The sequence below is a fragment of the Doryrhamphus excisus genome, chromosome 3, assembly GCF_030265055.1.
Source record: "Doryrhamphus excisus isolate RoL2022-K1 chromosome 3, RoL_Dexc_1.0, whole genome shotgun sequence".
Taxonomy (NCBI): domain Eukaryota; kingdom Metazoa; phylum Chordata; class Actinopteri; order Syngnathiformes; family Syngnathidae; genus Doryrhamphus; species Doryrhamphus excisus.
The window spans coordinates 23,686,164-23,705,724 of NC_080468.1; the positions used below are offsets into that span (position 1 = coordinate 23,686,164).

Consider the following 19,561-nt stretch of genomic DNA (forward strand, 5'->3'; position numbering starts at 1 on the left):
ATTTAATTATATTGCAATGATACAATACCGCCAAAGCAATACAACATTATTACATTACTATTTTATGACATAATTGTTTATGAAAATAAATGCAATAGTGTAAACTGAGTAAACAAAAATGTGTTGGTTTTCATTCAAAGCCTTTGGATGTTTGCCCCCAAAACTAATCCTGTATCCAATAGCTTATTCTGAGTTTGTAAACAATATCTAAATATATGCGTGTATATATATATATATATAACAAAAAACACACATTATTGTGAAAATGAAAGGGAACTGGGAAAAACGCCTATTTCATCGCACTAGTATCTATCTGATACCAGCACATAAATAAAATCGATATTTGGATCGATCCGCCCACCTCGAGTGATTGACTCTCATCTTGGACGAGGACATTCGTGCTTGTGTCTTTAAAAAAAAAATCTTTTCTTTCCGTGTTTACGTGCTCCTTGGCGCCCAATGACTTTTCTTCGCAGTAGGCTTGAAACGAACGAGCATCGTGTTCTTTGTCCTCCAACAGACTGCCAGTCACATTCACCCGGGATGTGCGCCTAGAAGCTCGGCAGCAGCCTGAGGTGGCAGCCCGCAGACATGAACAACATCGGGGTGTCATTCCTCGACCCTCTCAAAGACTACGAGCTCATCCACAGGATTGGGTGCGGCACCTACGGGGATGTCTTCAAGGTGAGTTTTTATTTTTGGAATTTACAATAATGTGACTTGTTCGGTTGAGGTTGTTTTGGACATTGAACGTACCTGTGTTGGATTATTCTCTGTAAACTGCTATTGTTTTGTCCCACACTTCACATCAGCAGTAATGTAAATGGTAATTGGACGTGTAAACTTGTAAACACCTTTTGGTGTTCGGATTTGTACTTTCGTTTCACTGCTGACGTCGATATATTGCAGTAGTCATTAGAATACATACAGGTACAAGGTGTAATACGGTTAATAAATACATACGTATTTTTAAATTTGATTAAGAACTTTAATTTATTTTTATTTGTTATATATCCAATATTATTTATAGATTTGATTGTTTTAAAAACAATTGTTTTTAATTGAAAACATCACTAATTATTAATTAAATTGAACTTTTACTTGTCTGAAAATGCTAGACAACTTTAAAAAAAAATCTTAATGAAGGGGTGTCCAAACTGTAGCTTGGGAACCATGCGGTTGATTCTACAAATACAATTTAACATAAAAAATAAAAAAAAATCTGTAGTACCGAGTCAAAATATTGTAATCTAACAAGAAAAAGTTGGAATTTTGTGAGGAAAAATAACATTTTAGGTTAATTGGCGACTCCAAATTTATTGCTGGGTATGATCATACACATACTAGGAATTTGTTTTGGTGAAGTAGGTGCAGACACTTATTAAAAATGGAAATACAACATATACAGTATAAATATATATACAAAGTGGGTTTTTTTTAGTGTGAATGGTTGTTTGTCTATATGTGCCCTGTGATTGGCTGGCGACCAGTCCAGGGTGTACCCCGCCTCTCGCCTGAAGACAGCTGGGATAGGCTCCAGCATACCCTGTCACCCTTAAAAATAACATTTTAGTAGCATAAACCTGCATACATCATCTTTTAAAAATGATGTAATATGAGCAATAAAGAAAATAAAATAAAGTTGTCATTGGGAAAAAAAAGGTTTTCTTCTCCTGCCCCTGTAATTGTCTCAAATCAGCTAAGAATGAAACACTATAAAAGCAGCGCGTCCATGACGAGACAATGGCACAATTGGGCCTCCCACTTTCGTCAGTCAAGCAGTGGGCCACCAGACCTCAACACGTGTGACAGTGCCGGCCGTCATGAAGTTCACGTGAGGCCCGAAACGTCAAGAATGGTTCAATGGATGAACATCTCAGGCTTGTGTAATACAAAAAAAAAGTAACTCCTGTAACTTTAGACGGCAGGAAACGTGCTGCTAGAACAGGAAAGAAAACAGGAAGTGAGCGCAGGTTGTGTGCTGACGTTCTCTGATTGGTTGTGGAGGCCAGTGTGAGAACGTGAAGAATGACGTCACTGCCAGGAGGTGAGGAAGTGGCAAAACGAGACAAAAGAAGCTCACTCAAGTATTGGGACACCTACAGGAAGTGAAGAAAATAATACTTTATCAGGCAGAAAAATTGAAGGATGTGTACATTAAATATGCTAAAAATTAATTTGATGTAGGCCTCAGTCTAACTAAACATGCTGGCTTTGTGTTATGGGTGACAAATTAGTCTAATATCTAATAATCATTTAAATTACAAACTCCTTTACGAAGCAGCTGACCTTATTGTCGATTTCTTGCCTCTAGTCTGTCATCATTTGTGCCTCCAGTGATGTGGCTTCAAGTTATAAAAATACACTTTTTCAACTTCATAACGGGACACAGGTGCAAACAATATGGACTCTTCTCAGAGCCCCGCCCACATTTAAGAATAACTTTTGCTGCGAGAGGAGCCACGTTATTACTAGCTTGTCTGTGGTTGGTGTGTGAACTAAATAACTTGGAATAAACGCAACTGGAAACATGAACAATACTCACCAAATGGGAATATCTGCAGGAAAACCACAAGCAAAAGCACTGGGATAACGAACCCACATGTCCACGTGTACAGTGTTGCTTTCTGTGTTGCAGTCGCTTTTCGCTATTATCTGTTGTAGCGTTACCTCGGGATGCAATGATGCAAAAAAAAAGCAAAAGTAAAAAAAAAGCACATTGAAGGGCATATTTACCCTGTCCAATGTTGAAATATTTACAATATTACAATATTCACAAGTGGTTGGAGTTTCTGATTCCCAGGCGGCAAGAGAAAAATGTTTTCATCTGTCAACGGCATTTCACACGGGACTGTTTTGTGAACCGGTTTTGTGGACTGATATGAAACTGGATTATTCACCAAACTGTTGCTGAAGCCCCATGCCTTTCCAACGTTACTTTGTCGTGTGAAAGAGTCAGAAGAGCAAGCAGTTAGTAACAATTTATCAGTGTCTTAGCTGTGTTTATTTTGTGTAAGTCATATAACAGAGACAGGTTGTCTGTGTAGCATTATAGAGTGTGCATACAGCGAGCGGAGTGCACTCTCAATAATGTCTGGAATTGCTAATAGCCTTTCTCCACCACAATCTGTGTTTTTTTTACGAAAAACTTGTAATGACCACATTTCCACCACATTTATTATCAAATCCTACAGCAACAAAATTAGAAAGTGGGGTTTGGTAGTAGTCCAGACGTCCTCGGGAGTTCTTGGGAACGTCATAGCAGAGTGGGTGTGCCTGGAGGCGAATTAAAACAGACCGTTTTGGAAATCAAAGGAAACACAGTTGGAATAGGTGCAGATTCTGAAAAATCGAGAAAGCTTTCTGTGTGGGTTATTGTGTGTAGCTGCTCTATAGGAGTCCACAACTCAAAACAAAGGCCTGAAAAATCAGCATCCAAAAGTCTTTAAAGGGATAGTTGGGATTTTTTTTGACAGGAAGTTGTATGATATCCACAGAATAAGTGAAGTCTGTCAACAGCGACTCACTTCCCACTTCCCAGCCAATCACAGGGCACATATAGACAAACAACCATTCACACTCACATTCATACATTCAGGCCAATTAACCTAGCATGTTTTTGGAATGTGGGAGGAAACCGGAGTACCCGGAGAAAACCCACGCATGCACGGGGAGAACATGCAAACTCCACACAGAGATGGAGTTGAGGGTGGAATTGAACCCTGGTCTCCTAGCTGTGAGGTCTGTGTGCTAACCACTCGACCACCGTGCCGCCCAAAACAATCATGCACGGGGAGAGCATAATACATTTGCATCACAAAAATTCCTACTAGAAAAAGAGACAAAAAGTGTTTATATGAAAAGAATATACCAAAATAAGAGCACAACAAAGGAAATTAAACCAAAAACAAAAATCCACACCATCAGGCCACGCATGACTGAAAATGATCCATAAGTAAAACTCAATCATGTAATAGTACAGTAAGGGAAACACTGTGTGATCGTCATTGTGGTGCCAGCGTTCAAGCCCAGTTCATGTCTGTCACCTGAATCAGCCTCCGTTCTGCTGACTGATGCTTTTTTTTGGGGGGGGGGGGTTTAGCAGCGGAATGCTTCTAGCGCTTTCAGCAACACGTACTTCACTGCTCACCTGTCGCTGACAATATTAGCGTTGGTTAGTTTATCATCTCGCCCATGGTAAAAAACAATAACAACCAAACCAGTGGACCTCAAGATTACAGCTCCTGACTTGTGAGGATGCTATACTGGCCTGTTGTTCCCATGGTGACGCCCGCATCACCTTCTTTAGTGGCAAGCCAGTACAAATGTGTACCATTGCCTTAAAACTGAATGGTTTATTACTAGATGGTGTTTATTTCATGTTGCGCCACGGCTTCTGTTTTTGTGTTTGTGGGATGGCAACAATCATCATCCTGATGCCTTTCAGATGCTGTTAAAAAGAAAATAAACACATTTTTTTTGATGAGGTTACAATGTTCGGATTTTGAAACTTTCTATATTGAGCAGCGTCTAATTTTCCTCATCCTCGTCCAGGCTCGCAACATCCGTACGTCCCAACTAGCAGCCATCAAGATGGTGAAACTGGACCCAGGTCAGTCTCAGAGTATGCTTCACAAAGTTTATTCTTTCTAATATTTTCACTTTCGCTTGTCTGCTCGTGCAGGTGATGACATCACATCCATCCAGCAGGAGATCACCATGATGAAGGAGTGCAAGCATAAAAACATTGTGGCCTACTTTGGAAGTTACCACAGGTGCTTTTATTTCTCAAAGAATGTTATTTTTAATGAGAAACGGCTTAGACAAGTTGTGTCTCTGGGCAGGAACACCAAACTGTGGATTTGCATGGAATACTGCGGGGGAGGATCCCTTCAGGATATTTACCACGGTATAAATACTATGTGTGTGTGTGTGTGTATATATACTTGTGATCTAAATTAGAAAATTGCACAAATTTACATTTTGTTTGAGCTTAAGGTTCTAAGTATATCCTCAAAATGGCAAAAGAAAAAATGGGAGTCAGACAAAAAAAGTTTATTGCAAACAGACAGAAAGTGAAATAAGCTTTTAATCAGCTGATCAATGGTTTACAAAATCTTGGCCAAAATGTGCATTCAATGTCATTTCATTCATTCATTCATTCATTTTCTACCGCTTTTCCTCATGAGGGTCGCGGGGGTGCTGGAGCCTATCCCAGCTGTCTTCTGGCGAGAGGCGGGGTACACCCTGGACTGGTCGCCAGCCAATCACAGGGCACATATAGACAAACAACCATTCACACTCACATTCATACCTATGGACAATTTGGAGTCGCCAATTAACCTAGCATGTTTTTGGAATGTGGGAGGAAACCGAAGTACCCGGAGAAAACCCACGCATGCACAGGGAGAACATGCAAACTCCACACAGAGATGGCCGAGGGTGGAATTGAACCCTGGTCTCTTAGCTGTGAGGTCTGCGTGCTAACCACTCGACCGCCGTGCCGCCTCAATGTCATTTCCTGCCAGATTTTTTTTTTTTTTTTTTAAATGTCACCGGCCCTGAGCCGGAGGATTCAATTGGCTGTCCGTCAAGACTCCAAATTGTCCATTGGTGTGAATGGTTGTTTGTCTGTATGTGCCCTGTGATTGGCTGGCGACCAGTCCAGGGTGTACCCCGCCTCTCGCCCAAAGACAGCTGGGATAGGCTCCAGCACCCCCGTGAGGAAAAAGCGGTAGAAAATGAATGAATGAATGAACATTTTAAGGTGATTAAATATGTAATACATACTGTATATGTATATATATATATATATATATATACAGTAGAATGTACCAGTATATTTGGATTTGTTGACTTGTTGTGGCCTATTGTCAATGCTATTGTTTCACAGTGACGGGCCCACTGAAGGAGAAACAGATCGCATATGTGTGCAGGGAGACCCTCCAGGTAAAACTAACATGTTGGTACATTGTATTTTTTTTTTTTTGCATTTTTAATTTCTTCATGTGTTTTTGGCTTTGGATCATTTTTGTTGTTTGTTGTGTTTGGTCATTGTTATGTGTTTGCCCCCATTGGCCGCCCCTTTTTTTTGTGGCTGACTGACTGTAAATATGCCTGACCTCGTTCAAGGTTTCATTTTATAATCTGCACTTAATCCACTGTAATCTACATGCTGGTGACTTTCACACTTAATCTCCACTCTTCATGCCCTTTTTGTAACCATGCCTGTTTGTTCCTTTTGCTTCGCTTCATTCTGATTACTCTTGTTTAAGTTTCCAATGACTAATGGACAGAAAATGCAATGCCAAATCGGCAGAATAAAACCCTGTTCGGAACATCCCTAATGTGTACAAATATAAAATAAACACCAAACAATAATTATACAATAGGAGCGTGTTAAACATGAGCCATTACAGTCAATAGTTTGCTTCATAAGTTTGTACTACGATGTGAAAATGTCTATATTTTCCCAGGGCTTGTATCATCTCCATGAAACGGGCAAAATGCATCGAGACATCAAGGTACAATATTTAATTCACAATGTTTTTTTTTTATGTATCATGTATCAAACGGCCATGTGTTCACTATAGGGCGCTAACATCCTTTTGACAGAGCGAGGAGACGTCAAACTGGGTCAGTTTTGACTTGCATTCAGTATAATTGTTGTAACAATAATAATCTGACTGACATGATTACGTATGTGTGTGTGTGTGTGCGCGCTTTTTAGCGGATTTTGGCGTAGCTGCAGAAATTAGCGCCTCTGTGGCCAAAAGGAAGTCTTTCATAGGAACACCCTACTGGTAAGATCACACGCTAGTAAATGCTAATAGTAAATTGTAGTGGCTCTAAGAGAGTACCTTGAGGAACCCCAACCACAGATGATTGCTATACTGCCTGTGGGTTGGTTAGAAAAAGACAGAAAAGTGAATTTCTTGCTTCCTGTGAATGTGCAGGATGGCTCCAGAGGTAGCGGCTGTGGAGAAGAAGGGCGGGTACAACCACCTGTGTGATATTTGGGCTGTCGGTATTACGGCCATCGAGCTAGCTGAGCTCCAGCCCCCCATGTTTGACCTCCACCCAATGAGGTAGGTCATCCGAGTGTTGTTTTTCTTGTTGTGGCTTGTGGTCGGTAGCCAAGGTGAACCATTGTGCGCTTGTGTTTCAGGGCTTTGATGTTAATGTCCAAGAGTAGTTTCCAACCCCCAAAGCTAAAGGAGAAAACTAAATGGTGAGTTTTCTTGATCTTATTGTCTTTTCCCCTCAACCATTCCATGTCTTATCTTTGCTCATCAGTGAAGAAGCAGTTTTCAGAGCTTTATTTTAAGATGTATAGCAGGGGTGTCAAACTCAATTTACTTGGGGGCCACTGGAGCTGGGTCGCATCAGGTTTTCCAAAAAAAACCAAAAACGCATTTATTAAAAACAAATTTTTTTTAAAAACTTCGCTTTGGTTCCAATTTTCTACAAGAAAAGCTCTGATAAAACATTCCACTGTTCCCAAATATCTTACTTTTTATTTTTCTACACAAAATAAGATGAAAAATAAATAAACAAATCAAGAATAAAGGAAATCAATCAATCAGTAATAAATAAATACATATAATAATAATAATAATAATAAAACGGCAAATAATAAAAACTTAAGAAACCACATATAGTTGGTGGGTAGACAAATTATTTTTTTCAGATTAAAATGAACAAAGCATTATTAGAGCCCTGTAGACATGACAAAACACGACTATAGTCACATATTGCGCAACTGCAGGGTCTTGAGACACATGCTAACTCGCAAACTAGAGAGCTAGCGACCTAAACGGTAGCCTTCAAGTTATTTCCTTTAAACTTACATAGCCAAAAACTTACCACTTCCACACGGATAGGGAGGATAACTATTAACAGTTATTTAACCTTTAACATGAACATTAATCAAACGTAATAATTTTTTCTGGGTACATGATACCATACAGCATCCATATCAAACTTGCGCGGGCCGCACTAACATTAAACTTTCATATCAAGGCGGGGGCCTCAAACTAGTGTCCTGCGGGCCACATTTGGCCCGCGGGCCGCGTGTTTGAGACCCCATGGGTTTGGTTTTCGTCCTTTGTATAGACACAGGATGAGCTGATCTAGCTCGGGGGCAGGTCAGAGGGTTTTTTATTTCATTACGTTATGAAAAGTTGCAACTTCAAAAGCGAGCAAAAAACTCTCAAAAGTGGAGCAACCAAATGATGGGGGTTATAGACGTTTCTCATGTTTGATGCTGATAAACTGCTTCATAGGTATCCTCTTCATTTTGCAGGTCTCCAGCCTTCCAGAGCTTTGTAAAAATGGCACTCATCAAAAACCCTCGCAAAAGGCCATCCGCTGAGACGCTGCTACAGGTGAGCTTTGCCGGGTCATATCTTCCATTTTCCTGGCCATGATCTTTGACCTCCTCCTCTTCCTCCTCCAGCATCCGTTTGTGACGCAGTTGTTGACGCGCAACCTGGTCATTGAGCTCCTGGACATGGCCAACAACCCCGAGCTGCACCACTCACACAACATGGACGACAACGAACTGGAGGTGGGCACTGCCAGCAAAATCAAATCAACTTTATTTGTATAGCACTTTTCCTGCAAAGACATGCAACACATAGCGCTTTACAGAATTAAAACAATTACCACAATTAAAAGGAAAAAAAACAAAGAAACAAAAGAAAGCCCCTCCTTCCCACCCTCCATACTAGACACAAACACACACACCCACACAATCACACACAGTAGGGAGACATGGCATGGCACTGAGGATCAAGGAAACGCCACCTTTGGGGCCGTCCACACTGGGAGGAGCTGCAGGCCGTGCCATCGGGGGACCAGCACCCGGGCCCCCCGACTCCGACAGATGGGCGGACCCCCCCATTAAAGGGAGGAACCCCCAGCCGGCCGGGTCGAAGGGACCCAAGGATGGCACCCCCTCAGCTGACCCGACACAGCCCCCAGTGTTAAGAGCATAAAATAGGACTAAAAAGATAAAAACATAACACTGGAGTTAAAAGCTGAAGACCATAAAATAGGACTAAAAAGATAAAAAAACATAAAAGTCTAAAAATATTAGTTAAAAGCCTGATTAAAAAGGTGTGTCTTTAATCTTTTTTTTTTAATATCAGCAGGTTGCTTTTCCATGATACGGACTAATCAGCTATTATCACTTTTGATAGATTGGGATTGATGCTCCGGACAAGATCCACTCTGCAGGAAAACACCTGCCTGTGGAGAGGACAGTGTCTGAAGAACAATGTGAGTGATGTCCACACACAACAAAAAAACACTCTTAAAAAGCGAGTACAGCCCTCACATTTATTTACTTTTATTATTTGCTATATCACTTTAAAATTCATTTTTTTCCCTCAATGAACCGCAACAACCCAGTAACGGTAGCACTTGTGCATCCCTGGACATGACACCACTATACTTGACTGTAGGCAAGACACAATTATCTTGCCAGCTATTTAGACAATAATGTCTCTGTGTGTTGACTCATTTTCAGTGGAAAATGAAATGTGTACTGTAAGCATATTTCACAAGCATTCCGAGCAAAGGGATAGGCAGCTCCCAACAACCGGATGCAGAAATACTGTATATTTTGTGTTGAAGACTGGCCGCCTTGTCTCAATATTCAATGGTGTCATCTGCATGACACGAAGGAGGACAAAAGGCCCTCAGTTGGCCACGTCCATACATGTGGGACGCCAGAGAGGACATGCCAGTGGTGTGTGACACACGCTGGTACTGTTCTACTCACTGTATGCTGCGTCACACTTGGCCCAGACGCTACCTATCAATGACGCTGCTGTTGACTGGTCAACGCTACTGCTACACCAAGGGGTGGGCAAAGATTTTTGCTTGTTACTTCTGTTATTTCCAAATGCCTGCAAGGTATGCTGGGTAGTGCAGCTTCAACAACAATACGAACTATGAACAATAAAAAATTGGCTGTCAAGTGTAGTATGTTAACTCCTCCTTGTTTACTTCTCTGATGGACGACCTCCTCAACATATTTTGCCATCAAACAAAAATAGGGAAAGAGTACCACAAACTACCCAGTATGCCTTGCGACGGAAATATATCTGTGTTTTTTGGCATGAGTATTGCACGTAGATATTTCTTTGTATGCCCATATGGTGCAGTAGGTAGGTTCTTAATTTTAATTTAATCCTAATTTTTATTTTTCTGCACAAAATAAGATGAAAAATAAACAAATCAAGAATAAAGAAAATCAATCAATCAGTAATAAATAAGCGGCAAATAATAAAAACTTGAGAAACCACATATAGTTGGTGGGTAGACAAATTATTTTTTTCAGATTAAAATGAACAAAGCATTATTAGAGCCCTGTAGACATGACAAAACACGACTATAGTCACATTTATACTCTTTTTATTTACAACATATTGCGCAACTGCAGAGTCTTGAGACACATGCTAACTCGCAAACTAGAGAGCTAGCGACCTAAACTGGTAGCCTTCAAGTTATTTCCTTTAAATATAAAAAAAGCCAAAAATGTACCACTTCCACACAGATCGGGAGGATAACTATTAACAGTTATTTAACCTTTAACATGAACATTAATCAAACGTAATAATAATTTTTTCTGGGTACATGATACCATACAGCATCCATATCAAACTTGCGCGGGCCGCACTAACATTAAACTTTCATATCAAGGCGGGGGCCTCAAACTAGTGTCCTGCGGGCCACATTTGACCCGCGGGCCACGTGTTTGAGACCCCTGCTATAGGAACTTCAGGGACATGTTGATGCTACACTGGCTGGTATTAACAGGCAGCATTGTCATCACCTGTTTAGAGGCCTATAATGTTGGCGGACCTGCCTGGACATGAAACTTATCATTTGAAAGTACAACTTGCTTCTTAAGGATGCTTTGAACTCTACACATTGTTTGACCGATTTGTTGTTGTTGTTGTTGTTTTGCAGTTGATCAAGTGAAATTTGGCCCCCCACTGAGAAAAGTCACAGAACCCTACCCTGATTTGGTAACGGACATTTACACCCAAGTGCTCTGCTTGACTAAAAATGTACAACATCACGTCTTTCTCTCTGCAGGGCTCGTATGATGACGACTGGAGTCTGTCTGGAGATGAAGACGACTCACCGTAAGACTTTTTTTGTCTTTTTTTTACTCCCTTAGAATAAGCTTTAGTTTAGCCTTTTAAATGGAACGTGCACCATTGTAGAAGAACTGATGAGAGAAGAATTGGGAACGCTAATGAACTCCAATGCAGATCACCATGGGGGGTTCAATATTGAGAGCGTGTGTGCTTGAATCAAATGAAGTGCAAATCGGTGCAAATGTCAGCATCGCGAGTGGTATTCGAGGACCAATAAATTGCAGGCCGCCCCCTCAGTTCCTTCCCTGCCATTGTTGCGGGCCGCCAGGCCTGCAGTCGGATAAACAGCAGGTCTTCCTGTTGCAGGAGCCTGTTGGAATGTGTGGAGCAAGCTCTACAGCTGAGGTAGGCCACGCCCATCCCGTGATGATGTGATGATGTTGTTATATAAACATCAGCTTCAACATCCCTGACCCCCTCAGTGGTTTGTGTTCAATCCCCCCCCTCCCTCTTGTGTAAATCCAGACCCCAATCCCTCTCAAATCCTGCCGTACTCATGATCTGGATTGGCTGGGAATCATCACTGTTTTTTCTGCTTTTTGTCTCTTGTGTTTATTGTATATTTGTTCTTTTATGTGCTGTTCCTAGTCTGCTCACAGTGTTGTGCTTTTTTTTTTGTTATTGTCCTGGTTAAATGATATCATTCCTGTCTAATCCCCTGCCACTTCTGACCCCAATCAATCAGTTTGCTCCTTCTTTTCTTGCAGGAGTTTAACCATAAGGAGGGCGCCATCTACTGATGTGAGTGCTAACTACACACACACAAAAAATAAATGAATACAAATTAAAAATAATCTTCAGTCAATGCTTAATTGAAGTACAGTGAGTCCCCACCTACTTAGCTATTTAGCATTTGCGGATGCTGAAGGTAGAAGATGGATGGATAGATGGAAAGCCACCAGTTATGCTTTTTCTCCTCAACCATAGGCCATATGTTTGCAGTCAGTAATAATCCATTAATATGTAATAATAAAACATAAAATACACTGCATATTGTCCATAGGTATGAATGTGAGTGTGTATGGTTGTTTGTCTATCGCTCGATGTGAGGATAAGCGGTAGAAAATGAATGAATTAATAACTACTTAAAAGTGTCAAATGTGCTTGCATTGTAATATTAGTTGTAAATATAAGACAAGAGTCTATTTCGTATCTACCATTTGAGTGTTAAGTTGTTGTGTGATGATTTCAGCATGCGTTTTCCAAGCTCAACTGGCGTTGCCTTTTCAACAAACTATTCAACATACTCGGTGTTCTGTATTGAAATAGCATTAGTGGGTTCTTACAGTACAGTGGTGCCTTGGTTAACATCATTAATCCATTCCAGAAGGTCATACTTAAACCAAAACGGACTGCAACCAAAGCAACATTCTTAAACAATGTTTTTTATTTTACATCGCAAATGCAAATAGTGGCGGCACGGCAGTCTAGTGGTTAGCGCGCAGACCTCACAGCTAGGAGACCAGGGTTCAATTCCATTCTTGGCCATCTCTGTGTGGAGTTTGCATGTTCTCCCCGTGCATGCGTGGGTTTTCTCCAGGTACTCCGGTTTCCTCCCACATTCCAAAAACATGCTAGGGTAATTGGTGACTCCAAATTGTCCATAGGTATGAATGTGAGTGTGAATGGTTGTTTGCCTATATGTGCCCTGTTCGTTTTCATTGTGTTTTTCAAACATCATTCATTTACTACATTACACAGTTGCTTTCTGTTTTATGTTCTAGGGAGGGAAGAGAAGCGGTTTATTCAGTCCGACGACAGCCTCCCTGCCGGCCTTCTGCTCTCTCAGCGTCAACGCCACTGACAGAGACACAACACAGAGGCCGACCTGTACGTTGGGTCCGGATGCTTCCGTGACGTCGGACTCGACCTGCTCTTCAGGTAACTTCCTGTCACCATACATGTCTTCCTGAGAGTTGCATCGGGTTGAGAAAAATCTCCCGTCAACAGTTTTGGCGAGGTGCTCGGCCACACAGGACATCAGGCAGCGTTGCAGTGACCCGTGCCTACCTGTGGGGGACGCTGTGATTGCCAGCACTCTAAGCTCCCCCAAAAAAGAGACGCCACTCTCCCCTGAATGGAGCACGCTGAGAAAGAAGACTGAGGACTCTGTAAGCCATCTTTATCTTCTTATTATCATTTTTGTGTGTTTGTCTCTTCCGCTAACCCCATTTGTTTGAATCCTCTTGAAGAATCCTAACTAAGCGAGATTTTGATTTTGATTTATGTGTTTTATCCTACCCTTTTTTGTAACCTTTTGGTATTTCTAGAGGGCTGATTTTCATGGACTTCCTCCTACCCCTCAAGTCCATGTAAGTGTCCAATCTAACTGCATGGGACCCCCAAAAAGGGCCACTTTCCCCTCTTCAGTTTGAATCAAAAATAATTCTGCCTCATGTTCACATATTTATTGATATCTCACAGCAAACGTGTCACTTAAAATGCAGTATAATAGATTAAACAATGACGTCAGCTGCTTTCTTTATGATGTAGATGGGGGCCTGCTTCTCCAAAGTCTTCAATGGCTGCCCTCTTAAAATCCACTGTGCAGTCACCTGGATCTTTCCCAAAACCAGAGGTAAAATATATTATTAAAATATACTGCTATTTTTTTATGGAGTTTAACAGTTGCAGAATCTGTAATCTTTAATTACTATGCTTTAATTACTATGTGCCCCGCCCCGCTTTTACTCATGTTTTAACTGTGTATTAACCAATAATGTTGTATTTTGGTGTGTCTTCTATTCTGTTTACTTGCCTTATTCAACTTCATTCTTCTGTAAAGTGTCTTTGAGTATTTTGAAAAGCGCAATACAAATAAAATGTATTATTATTATTATTTATTATTATGAAAACATGTGATGCTAGCTACAAATAGTCTACAAATAGGACTGTCAAGTTGACATCTACTTCAGTAGGATGCCCTTCCCTGGACATTCAAAAGTCTAGAGAAGGTCAAATTAAGTTATATAGTGCATTTTGGGTTTATCCTAAATATCACCTGAAAGCTGATGAGTTGAATATATTTAAAATTATTAGAGACAAAACTTTTTTTTTTTTTAATCTCCCAGATCAGTACCTTATTCTTGGTACGGAGGAGGGAATCTACACACTTAACCTGAATGAACTTCATGAAGATACGCTAGAGAAGGTAACAAAATAAAGTGTCCCAATGATGAAATCATGATCATGTCATAATAATAATAATAATAGTGATTGTCTCACAGCTACTCCCTCAGCGTTGCACATGGTTGTATGTTATGAACAACGTGCTGATGTCCGTATCAGGTAGCGTTTAAGGATGCTTTACATTATGAAAACTGTTGGACGTGCCACTCATACAGAGATTTCCTCTGGCAGGGAAGTCGTCGCAGCTTTATTCTCACAGTCTGACCGCTCTCTTTGAGCAGAAGGGACACTTACAGAAAAAACACAGCAGTCTGTCGCTCGGCACAAACCGTTTCACAGAGAGGATTGGCACCAGGTAGGACAAACTTTGTTTCTTTTTTTCTGCTTTTTCCTGATTATGGAGTTGCCACAGCGGATCTTTTATATCCACATACCGATTTTTTTGGCTTGAGCCCTTCCTAACGAATACCGATGATGCTTACTAGTGAACCCGAGGTGTCCACTCCAAATTCCAGAACACCAACCACTACACAACGGCAGGTTCTTCCATGAAAACTCATTCATTCATTTTCTACCGCTTTTCCTCACGAGGGTCGCGGGTGGTGCTGGAGCCTATCCCAGCTGTCTTCGGGCGAGAGGCGGAGTACACCCTGGACTGGTCGCCAGCCAATCACAGGGCACATATAGACAAACAACCATTCACACTCACATTCATACCTATGGACAATTTGGAGTCGCTAATTAACCTAGCATGTTTTTGGAATGTGGGAGGAAACCGGAGTACCCGGAGAAAACCCACGCATGCACGGGGAGAACATGCAAACTCCACACAGAGATGGCTGAGGGTGGAATTGAACCCTGGTCTCCTAGCTGTGAGGTCTGCGCGCTAACTACTCGACCGCCGTACCCATGAAAACTCAATGAAAGTCAATTTCATGCCAAAGATCTCATCTGACAACATCACATTAATAACAGAAATGGTAGAGAAGTGGTTAGCATGTAAGCCACACAGTCAGGAGATCGGAAAGACCGAGGTTCGATTCTCCACTTGGGTATCTCTGTGTGGAGTTTGCATGTTCTTTCTGTGCGTGCTTGGGATTTCTCCAGGTATTCCGGTTTCCTCCCACATTCCAAAAACATGCTAGGTTAATTGGCGACTCCAAATTGTCCATAGGTATGAATGTGAGTGTGAATGGTTGTTTGTCTATATGTGCCCTGTGATTGGCTGGCGACCAGTCCAGGGTGTACCTCGCCTCTCGCCCAAACACAGCTGGGATAGGCTCCAGCATACCTGCAACCCTAATGAGTAGCATTGAAATGAATTGAAAGGATGATTAATGAAAATGAACCCTATAATTTTGCCGTTTTTCTTGTTTCTCGCCTCCAAAGAGAGTTCATTCTGTTAATTTATTCAGCATCTACATGCTTCATATCATAACAGTGAACAGAGTGAGACCTGTTGTCAGTCGCCACCAAACCCAAACGCCACAGCCCCCATGTGGGACGCCAATATGCCAAAATTATTTAAAAGTGGTAGTAATATAAACTTACTTAAATCAAATACTTACCTCCTCCTGTATTTGTGTATGTTGCTGCTCAGGAAGTTTGCCTTATCGGTGAAGATCCCTGATACCAAAGGCTGCAGGAGATGTAGTGTAGGTATGGTCCTGTAGGATGTCTATTTTGTTCTTCACTGTATCTCGTCTAATGTAATCCTGTAACTTGTTGTGTATCTTTTAGCCAGAAACCCATACACAGACAGTACTTTTTTATGTGGAGCTGTTCCATCCGGCCTAGTTCTGCTTTTGTGGTATGAGCCCCTCCAGAAGTTCATGCATCTAAAGGTTAGTGGCGTTGCGAAGACCCTTTACGGTGGTTTCAAAGTGTCCCAACTCCTCTTCTCTGCTCGTAAGCACATAGCAACAAGGTTAGCGGACTCTCTGCCAATATTTGAGCTGCTGGTGTTGGTCACCGACGAGTTCCCCCAATTGTGTGTCGGGGTGAGAGGCTGCACCGATGGGAACTCCTTCACCGACCAGCAACTCAAGTTTGATATCATAGAGCTGAATGGCACGCCCATTTCAGATCCAGGTGGGATAGTACCTGTTACGTAATGGTTACGGAGCTGCCAAGAACAATGACTCAATTCCTGACAATTTCTCTTTGCAGAAAATGGTGCTGTCAAAGCAGTCCAGGTCAGCCAGTTGGACAGAGACACTGTTCTTATTGCATTAGAAAGTAAGTCAAGTCAATTAAAAGTTCCGGGAAAGCTTTAGAATGATGCTAACATGCTAACTGTGGTCTTTGATGCTGCAGAAAGTGTAAAGATTGTCAACCTGCAGGGCCTTCCATCCAAGGAGTTTGCTGCTGAAATGGTCTTTGACTTCCCCATTGAAACATTAGGTAACAACATCATCACCGTTGCTTCAAAAAGAACGACTCAGGATTTTCACTTGGGTTTTGTTGATCTTGGTGCACCTCTGTGGTCCATGTTCACGTTTGACCAAATAAACCGTACTAGCAAAGCAAAACGAACTAGAGTTCATATTAAGCAGACTCATGCACGCCCCTTGAACTTGCGACCTGCTTGATTTACATTGTTTGTGGCAGTTTGCTTGCAGGACAGCGTTCTAGCTTTCTGGAAGCACGGCCTTAAAGGGAAGAGTTTTCACTCAAATGAGGTGATTTAAGTCTCAAGATGAACGCAAGAGTATGAATCTTTTCACCTGATCCACCTGTGTATGACTGGGGGGTTTATTTGCAGGTCACACAAGAGATTACAGACGAGAGTCGAGTATTCCGGGTTTTGGGAACAAACAGGTATGTACATTTGTTCGTGTTGTTAGTTTCACTTTAAAGCGGACCTATTGTGCAAATTTTTCGGCACTTTGTATTGAGATGTGGACTCCTATAGAGCAGCTACACACAATAACTCGCACAGAAAGCTTTCGAAAGAAAGCATAACAGGTCCCCTTTAATTTTAAGGTTGACGCATTGTCTGTTTTACTATTGCTTGACTTGAGCACTGCTGTATTTTACTCGACAGACTGCAATCCTACTTGTCAGACAAATTTCAATGTACAGTAATCACGGTTATCACGGTTAATCGGTTGCAGACCTGACCAGTGAATTTCCACAAAATAGGAATGAATTCCTTCTTTATAAGTGGAATATTTGTGTAGTTATAGCATAAAAACCTGTCTACGAGCTTCTAAATATGTTTTTTTTTAACATTACTAGAGCCCTCTAGACACCTTTACATTCATATTACCCAGTATAGTAGATAAAATCTGAGAAAATAAGCCTTGTGCTTGTGTGTCACTTTAATGTGTTTCTTGTGGAGGACAGGAAGTGACACGGGGGTTGTTTTTAATTATTGTGCCTTTTGAGATAATTTAAACCTGCAATAAAAGCCTGTTGTTCTGGCGATCAACTCTGGTGCTTGTTTTATCGAGCAATCACTGACGCCAATCTGTGTCCCATATAAGGAAGTCCGCCTCTCTGTGACATCACAAAGGAACAGGATTACAACGCCCTCTGAAACCGAGCGTTTTGAGCCATACTAAACTTTTTTCAGAGCTCACTTCCAAATTCGTAAACCTCATTATCGGAAACCTGGGCATTGTTTAACACATTCTAATGACATTTATAGGTCAGAAAAGTGGAAAAAGCATAATAGGTCCCCTTTAACAACAAGCACCAACACCGTAGAATGTTCAACATCAGACAAGCATGCTCTGTGGGACTTTTCAGGGCCAAGCTGAAGACCCCCTTGTTTACTGTTTCATTTGATTCTTGGTTTCGATTGAAAGCACTCAACAACTTATTTTAATTTCCATTTTTTAGAGACATCATTCTCCAGAGCACACCGACGGACGATCCGTCAGCTCTCAGCAACGTCTACATTCTGACCGGCCACGAGAGCAGCTATTAACAGCATGGATGAGCTTGTCTTTCCAAATCCCAGCAGGAAAAAAAAGAGGGCCGTTTGGGATTTCATGTGAACCATATAGACTCACATTGTACTGCAGACTTTACAAACTCCTCGATGAGCTGCTTAGCAGAAAAAAAGCTGTTTTAAATTCACCTTCCCGGTTCAAAACGAGCGATAAAATCAACAATGGATATAAAATGGAGAAAGACAATAGTCTGTACAGCTCAATGTTTTGAATTCAAGTGGAATTTACTGCCTGTTGATGTGTTGGTTTGTGTATGAACCAGTAATTTGCACCAGGAAATCCATCAAACGACAATGCAGAATGTTTTATTGTTGAATACAATAGGACCGGTGTGACAAGACTTAGTCACAGAAAGATTACTGACATGGAATTTAGGATTCCGTTAGTGCACAGAAGTTTTTGTTCTTAAACCCAACTGGACATTAATAGATGCACGCAGAGAGGCAGATTCAAAGGTAAAATATGTTGTCTTGCTAGAAATGACATAACAACGACCACGTCAGTTGAATAGTTTGAATGGGGACACATTCTACTCGCCGCATTCACTGAAAGTACTGAAGTATTTTCAAGTCATTAGACTTAAGCCCAAGTCGAGTTGCAAGTCTTAGGTCATATTGTCGATTCCAAAGTCAGCAAAATTGTGACTCAAGTTTGATTCGAGTCCAACGTGCCTCACTCGATTCAGCAGCTATTTCCACTTGACAAGCAGACCCATTCTAATAGACTCCTTGGGCAATATGGCCGGCTCGTGAAAGATCATGTACGGCATCACAAGAGAATCTTCTTTTTGACTTTTGTAATGTCATTTACACTACATTAAAAGTTGTTTTTATATCATATTTATATTATTTATGGAATATGCACTGTACAGTTAAGGGTCACATGTCCCTGAGAGATACTTGAAAGACTGATAGCTTTTGTTTTTAATGTAACTGTATAAAAATACATACATTTGTTGTTCATAACGTTTTCTTACACCGGTCTCGAAGTGTAGGGAGGGTTTATATGTTAAGATTGTATGTAGAAGATTTAGATAAACTGTTATACTACATTCAAATGTCTCAGCAAAAACCCTAACTTTAAAACTATTATGTCACATGATGATTAATACAAATGACTTATTATAAAATATTGTATATTTGATCTCAAATGAAATAAAACGAGTTTAGCAAGCCATGGTTTTATGTTTTTTGTACCTTGTGTATTTTTACTGTGGTCTGTGTGTTTTTGCTTAATATGTAATACAGTAATTAATAGGAAACAGCTGAAATATAACAAATTGAGACGCTGTTGAGTCAC

General features: G+C 41.0%; 1 protein-coding gene across 3 annotated transcripts; it reads left to right on the forward strand.

Moving 5' to 3' along the window:
* Nucleotides 1-332: 332 nt before the first annotated feature.
* Nucleotides 333-19,436, forward strand: map4k2 (mitogen-activated protein kinase kinase kinase kinase 2). 3 transcript variants are annotated; one of them, XM_058067928.1, is made up of 32 exons: nucleotides 335-684; nucleotides 4,555-4,612; nucleotides 4,685-4,775; nucleotides 4,845-4,909; nucleotides 5,894-5,949; nucleotides 6,477-6,524; nucleotides 6,594-6,636; nucleotides 6,731-6,803; nucleotides 6,957-7,088; nucleotides 7,169-7,231; nucleotides 8,306-8,387; nucleotides 8,459-8,569; nucleotides 9,204-9,282; nucleotides 10,981-11,039; nucleotides 11,110-11,159; nucleotides 11,481-11,519; nucleotides 11,882-11,915; nucleotides 12,899-13,055; nucleotides 13,125-13,285; nucleotides 13,445-13,486; nucleotides 13,668-13,752; nucleotides 14,246-14,325; nucleotides 14,402-14,462; nucleotides 14,535-14,658; nucleotides 15,904-15,962; nucleotides 16,044-16,147; nucleotides 16,217-16,394; nucleotides 16,473-16,541; nucleotides 16,620-16,706; nucleotides 16,914-16,984; nucleotides 17,068-17,123; nucleotides 18,150-19,436. In XM_058067928.1, exons 1-32 carry the CDS (start codon nucleotides 592-594, stop codon nucleotides 18,235-18,237), a joined length of 2,598 nt encoding a protein of 865 aa, XP_057923911.1. In that variant the 5' UTR covers nucleotides 335-591; the 3' UTR covers nucleotides 18,238-19,436. The 3 variants fall into 3 exon arrangements, with proteins under 3 accessions (XP_057923913.1, XP_057923911.1, XP_057923912.1); XM_058067929.1 differs by lacking the exon at nucleotides 11,481-11,519 and having other exon boundaries at nucleotides 336-684; XM_058067930.1 differs by lacking the exons at nucleotides 16,473-16,541; nucleotides 16,620-16,706; nucleotides 16,914-16,984; nucleotides 17,068-17,123; nucleotides 18,150-19,436 and having other exon boundaries at nucleotides 333-684; nucleotides 15,904-15,958; nucleotides 16,217-16,362.
* Nucleotides 19,437-19,561: the final 125 nt, after the last annotated feature.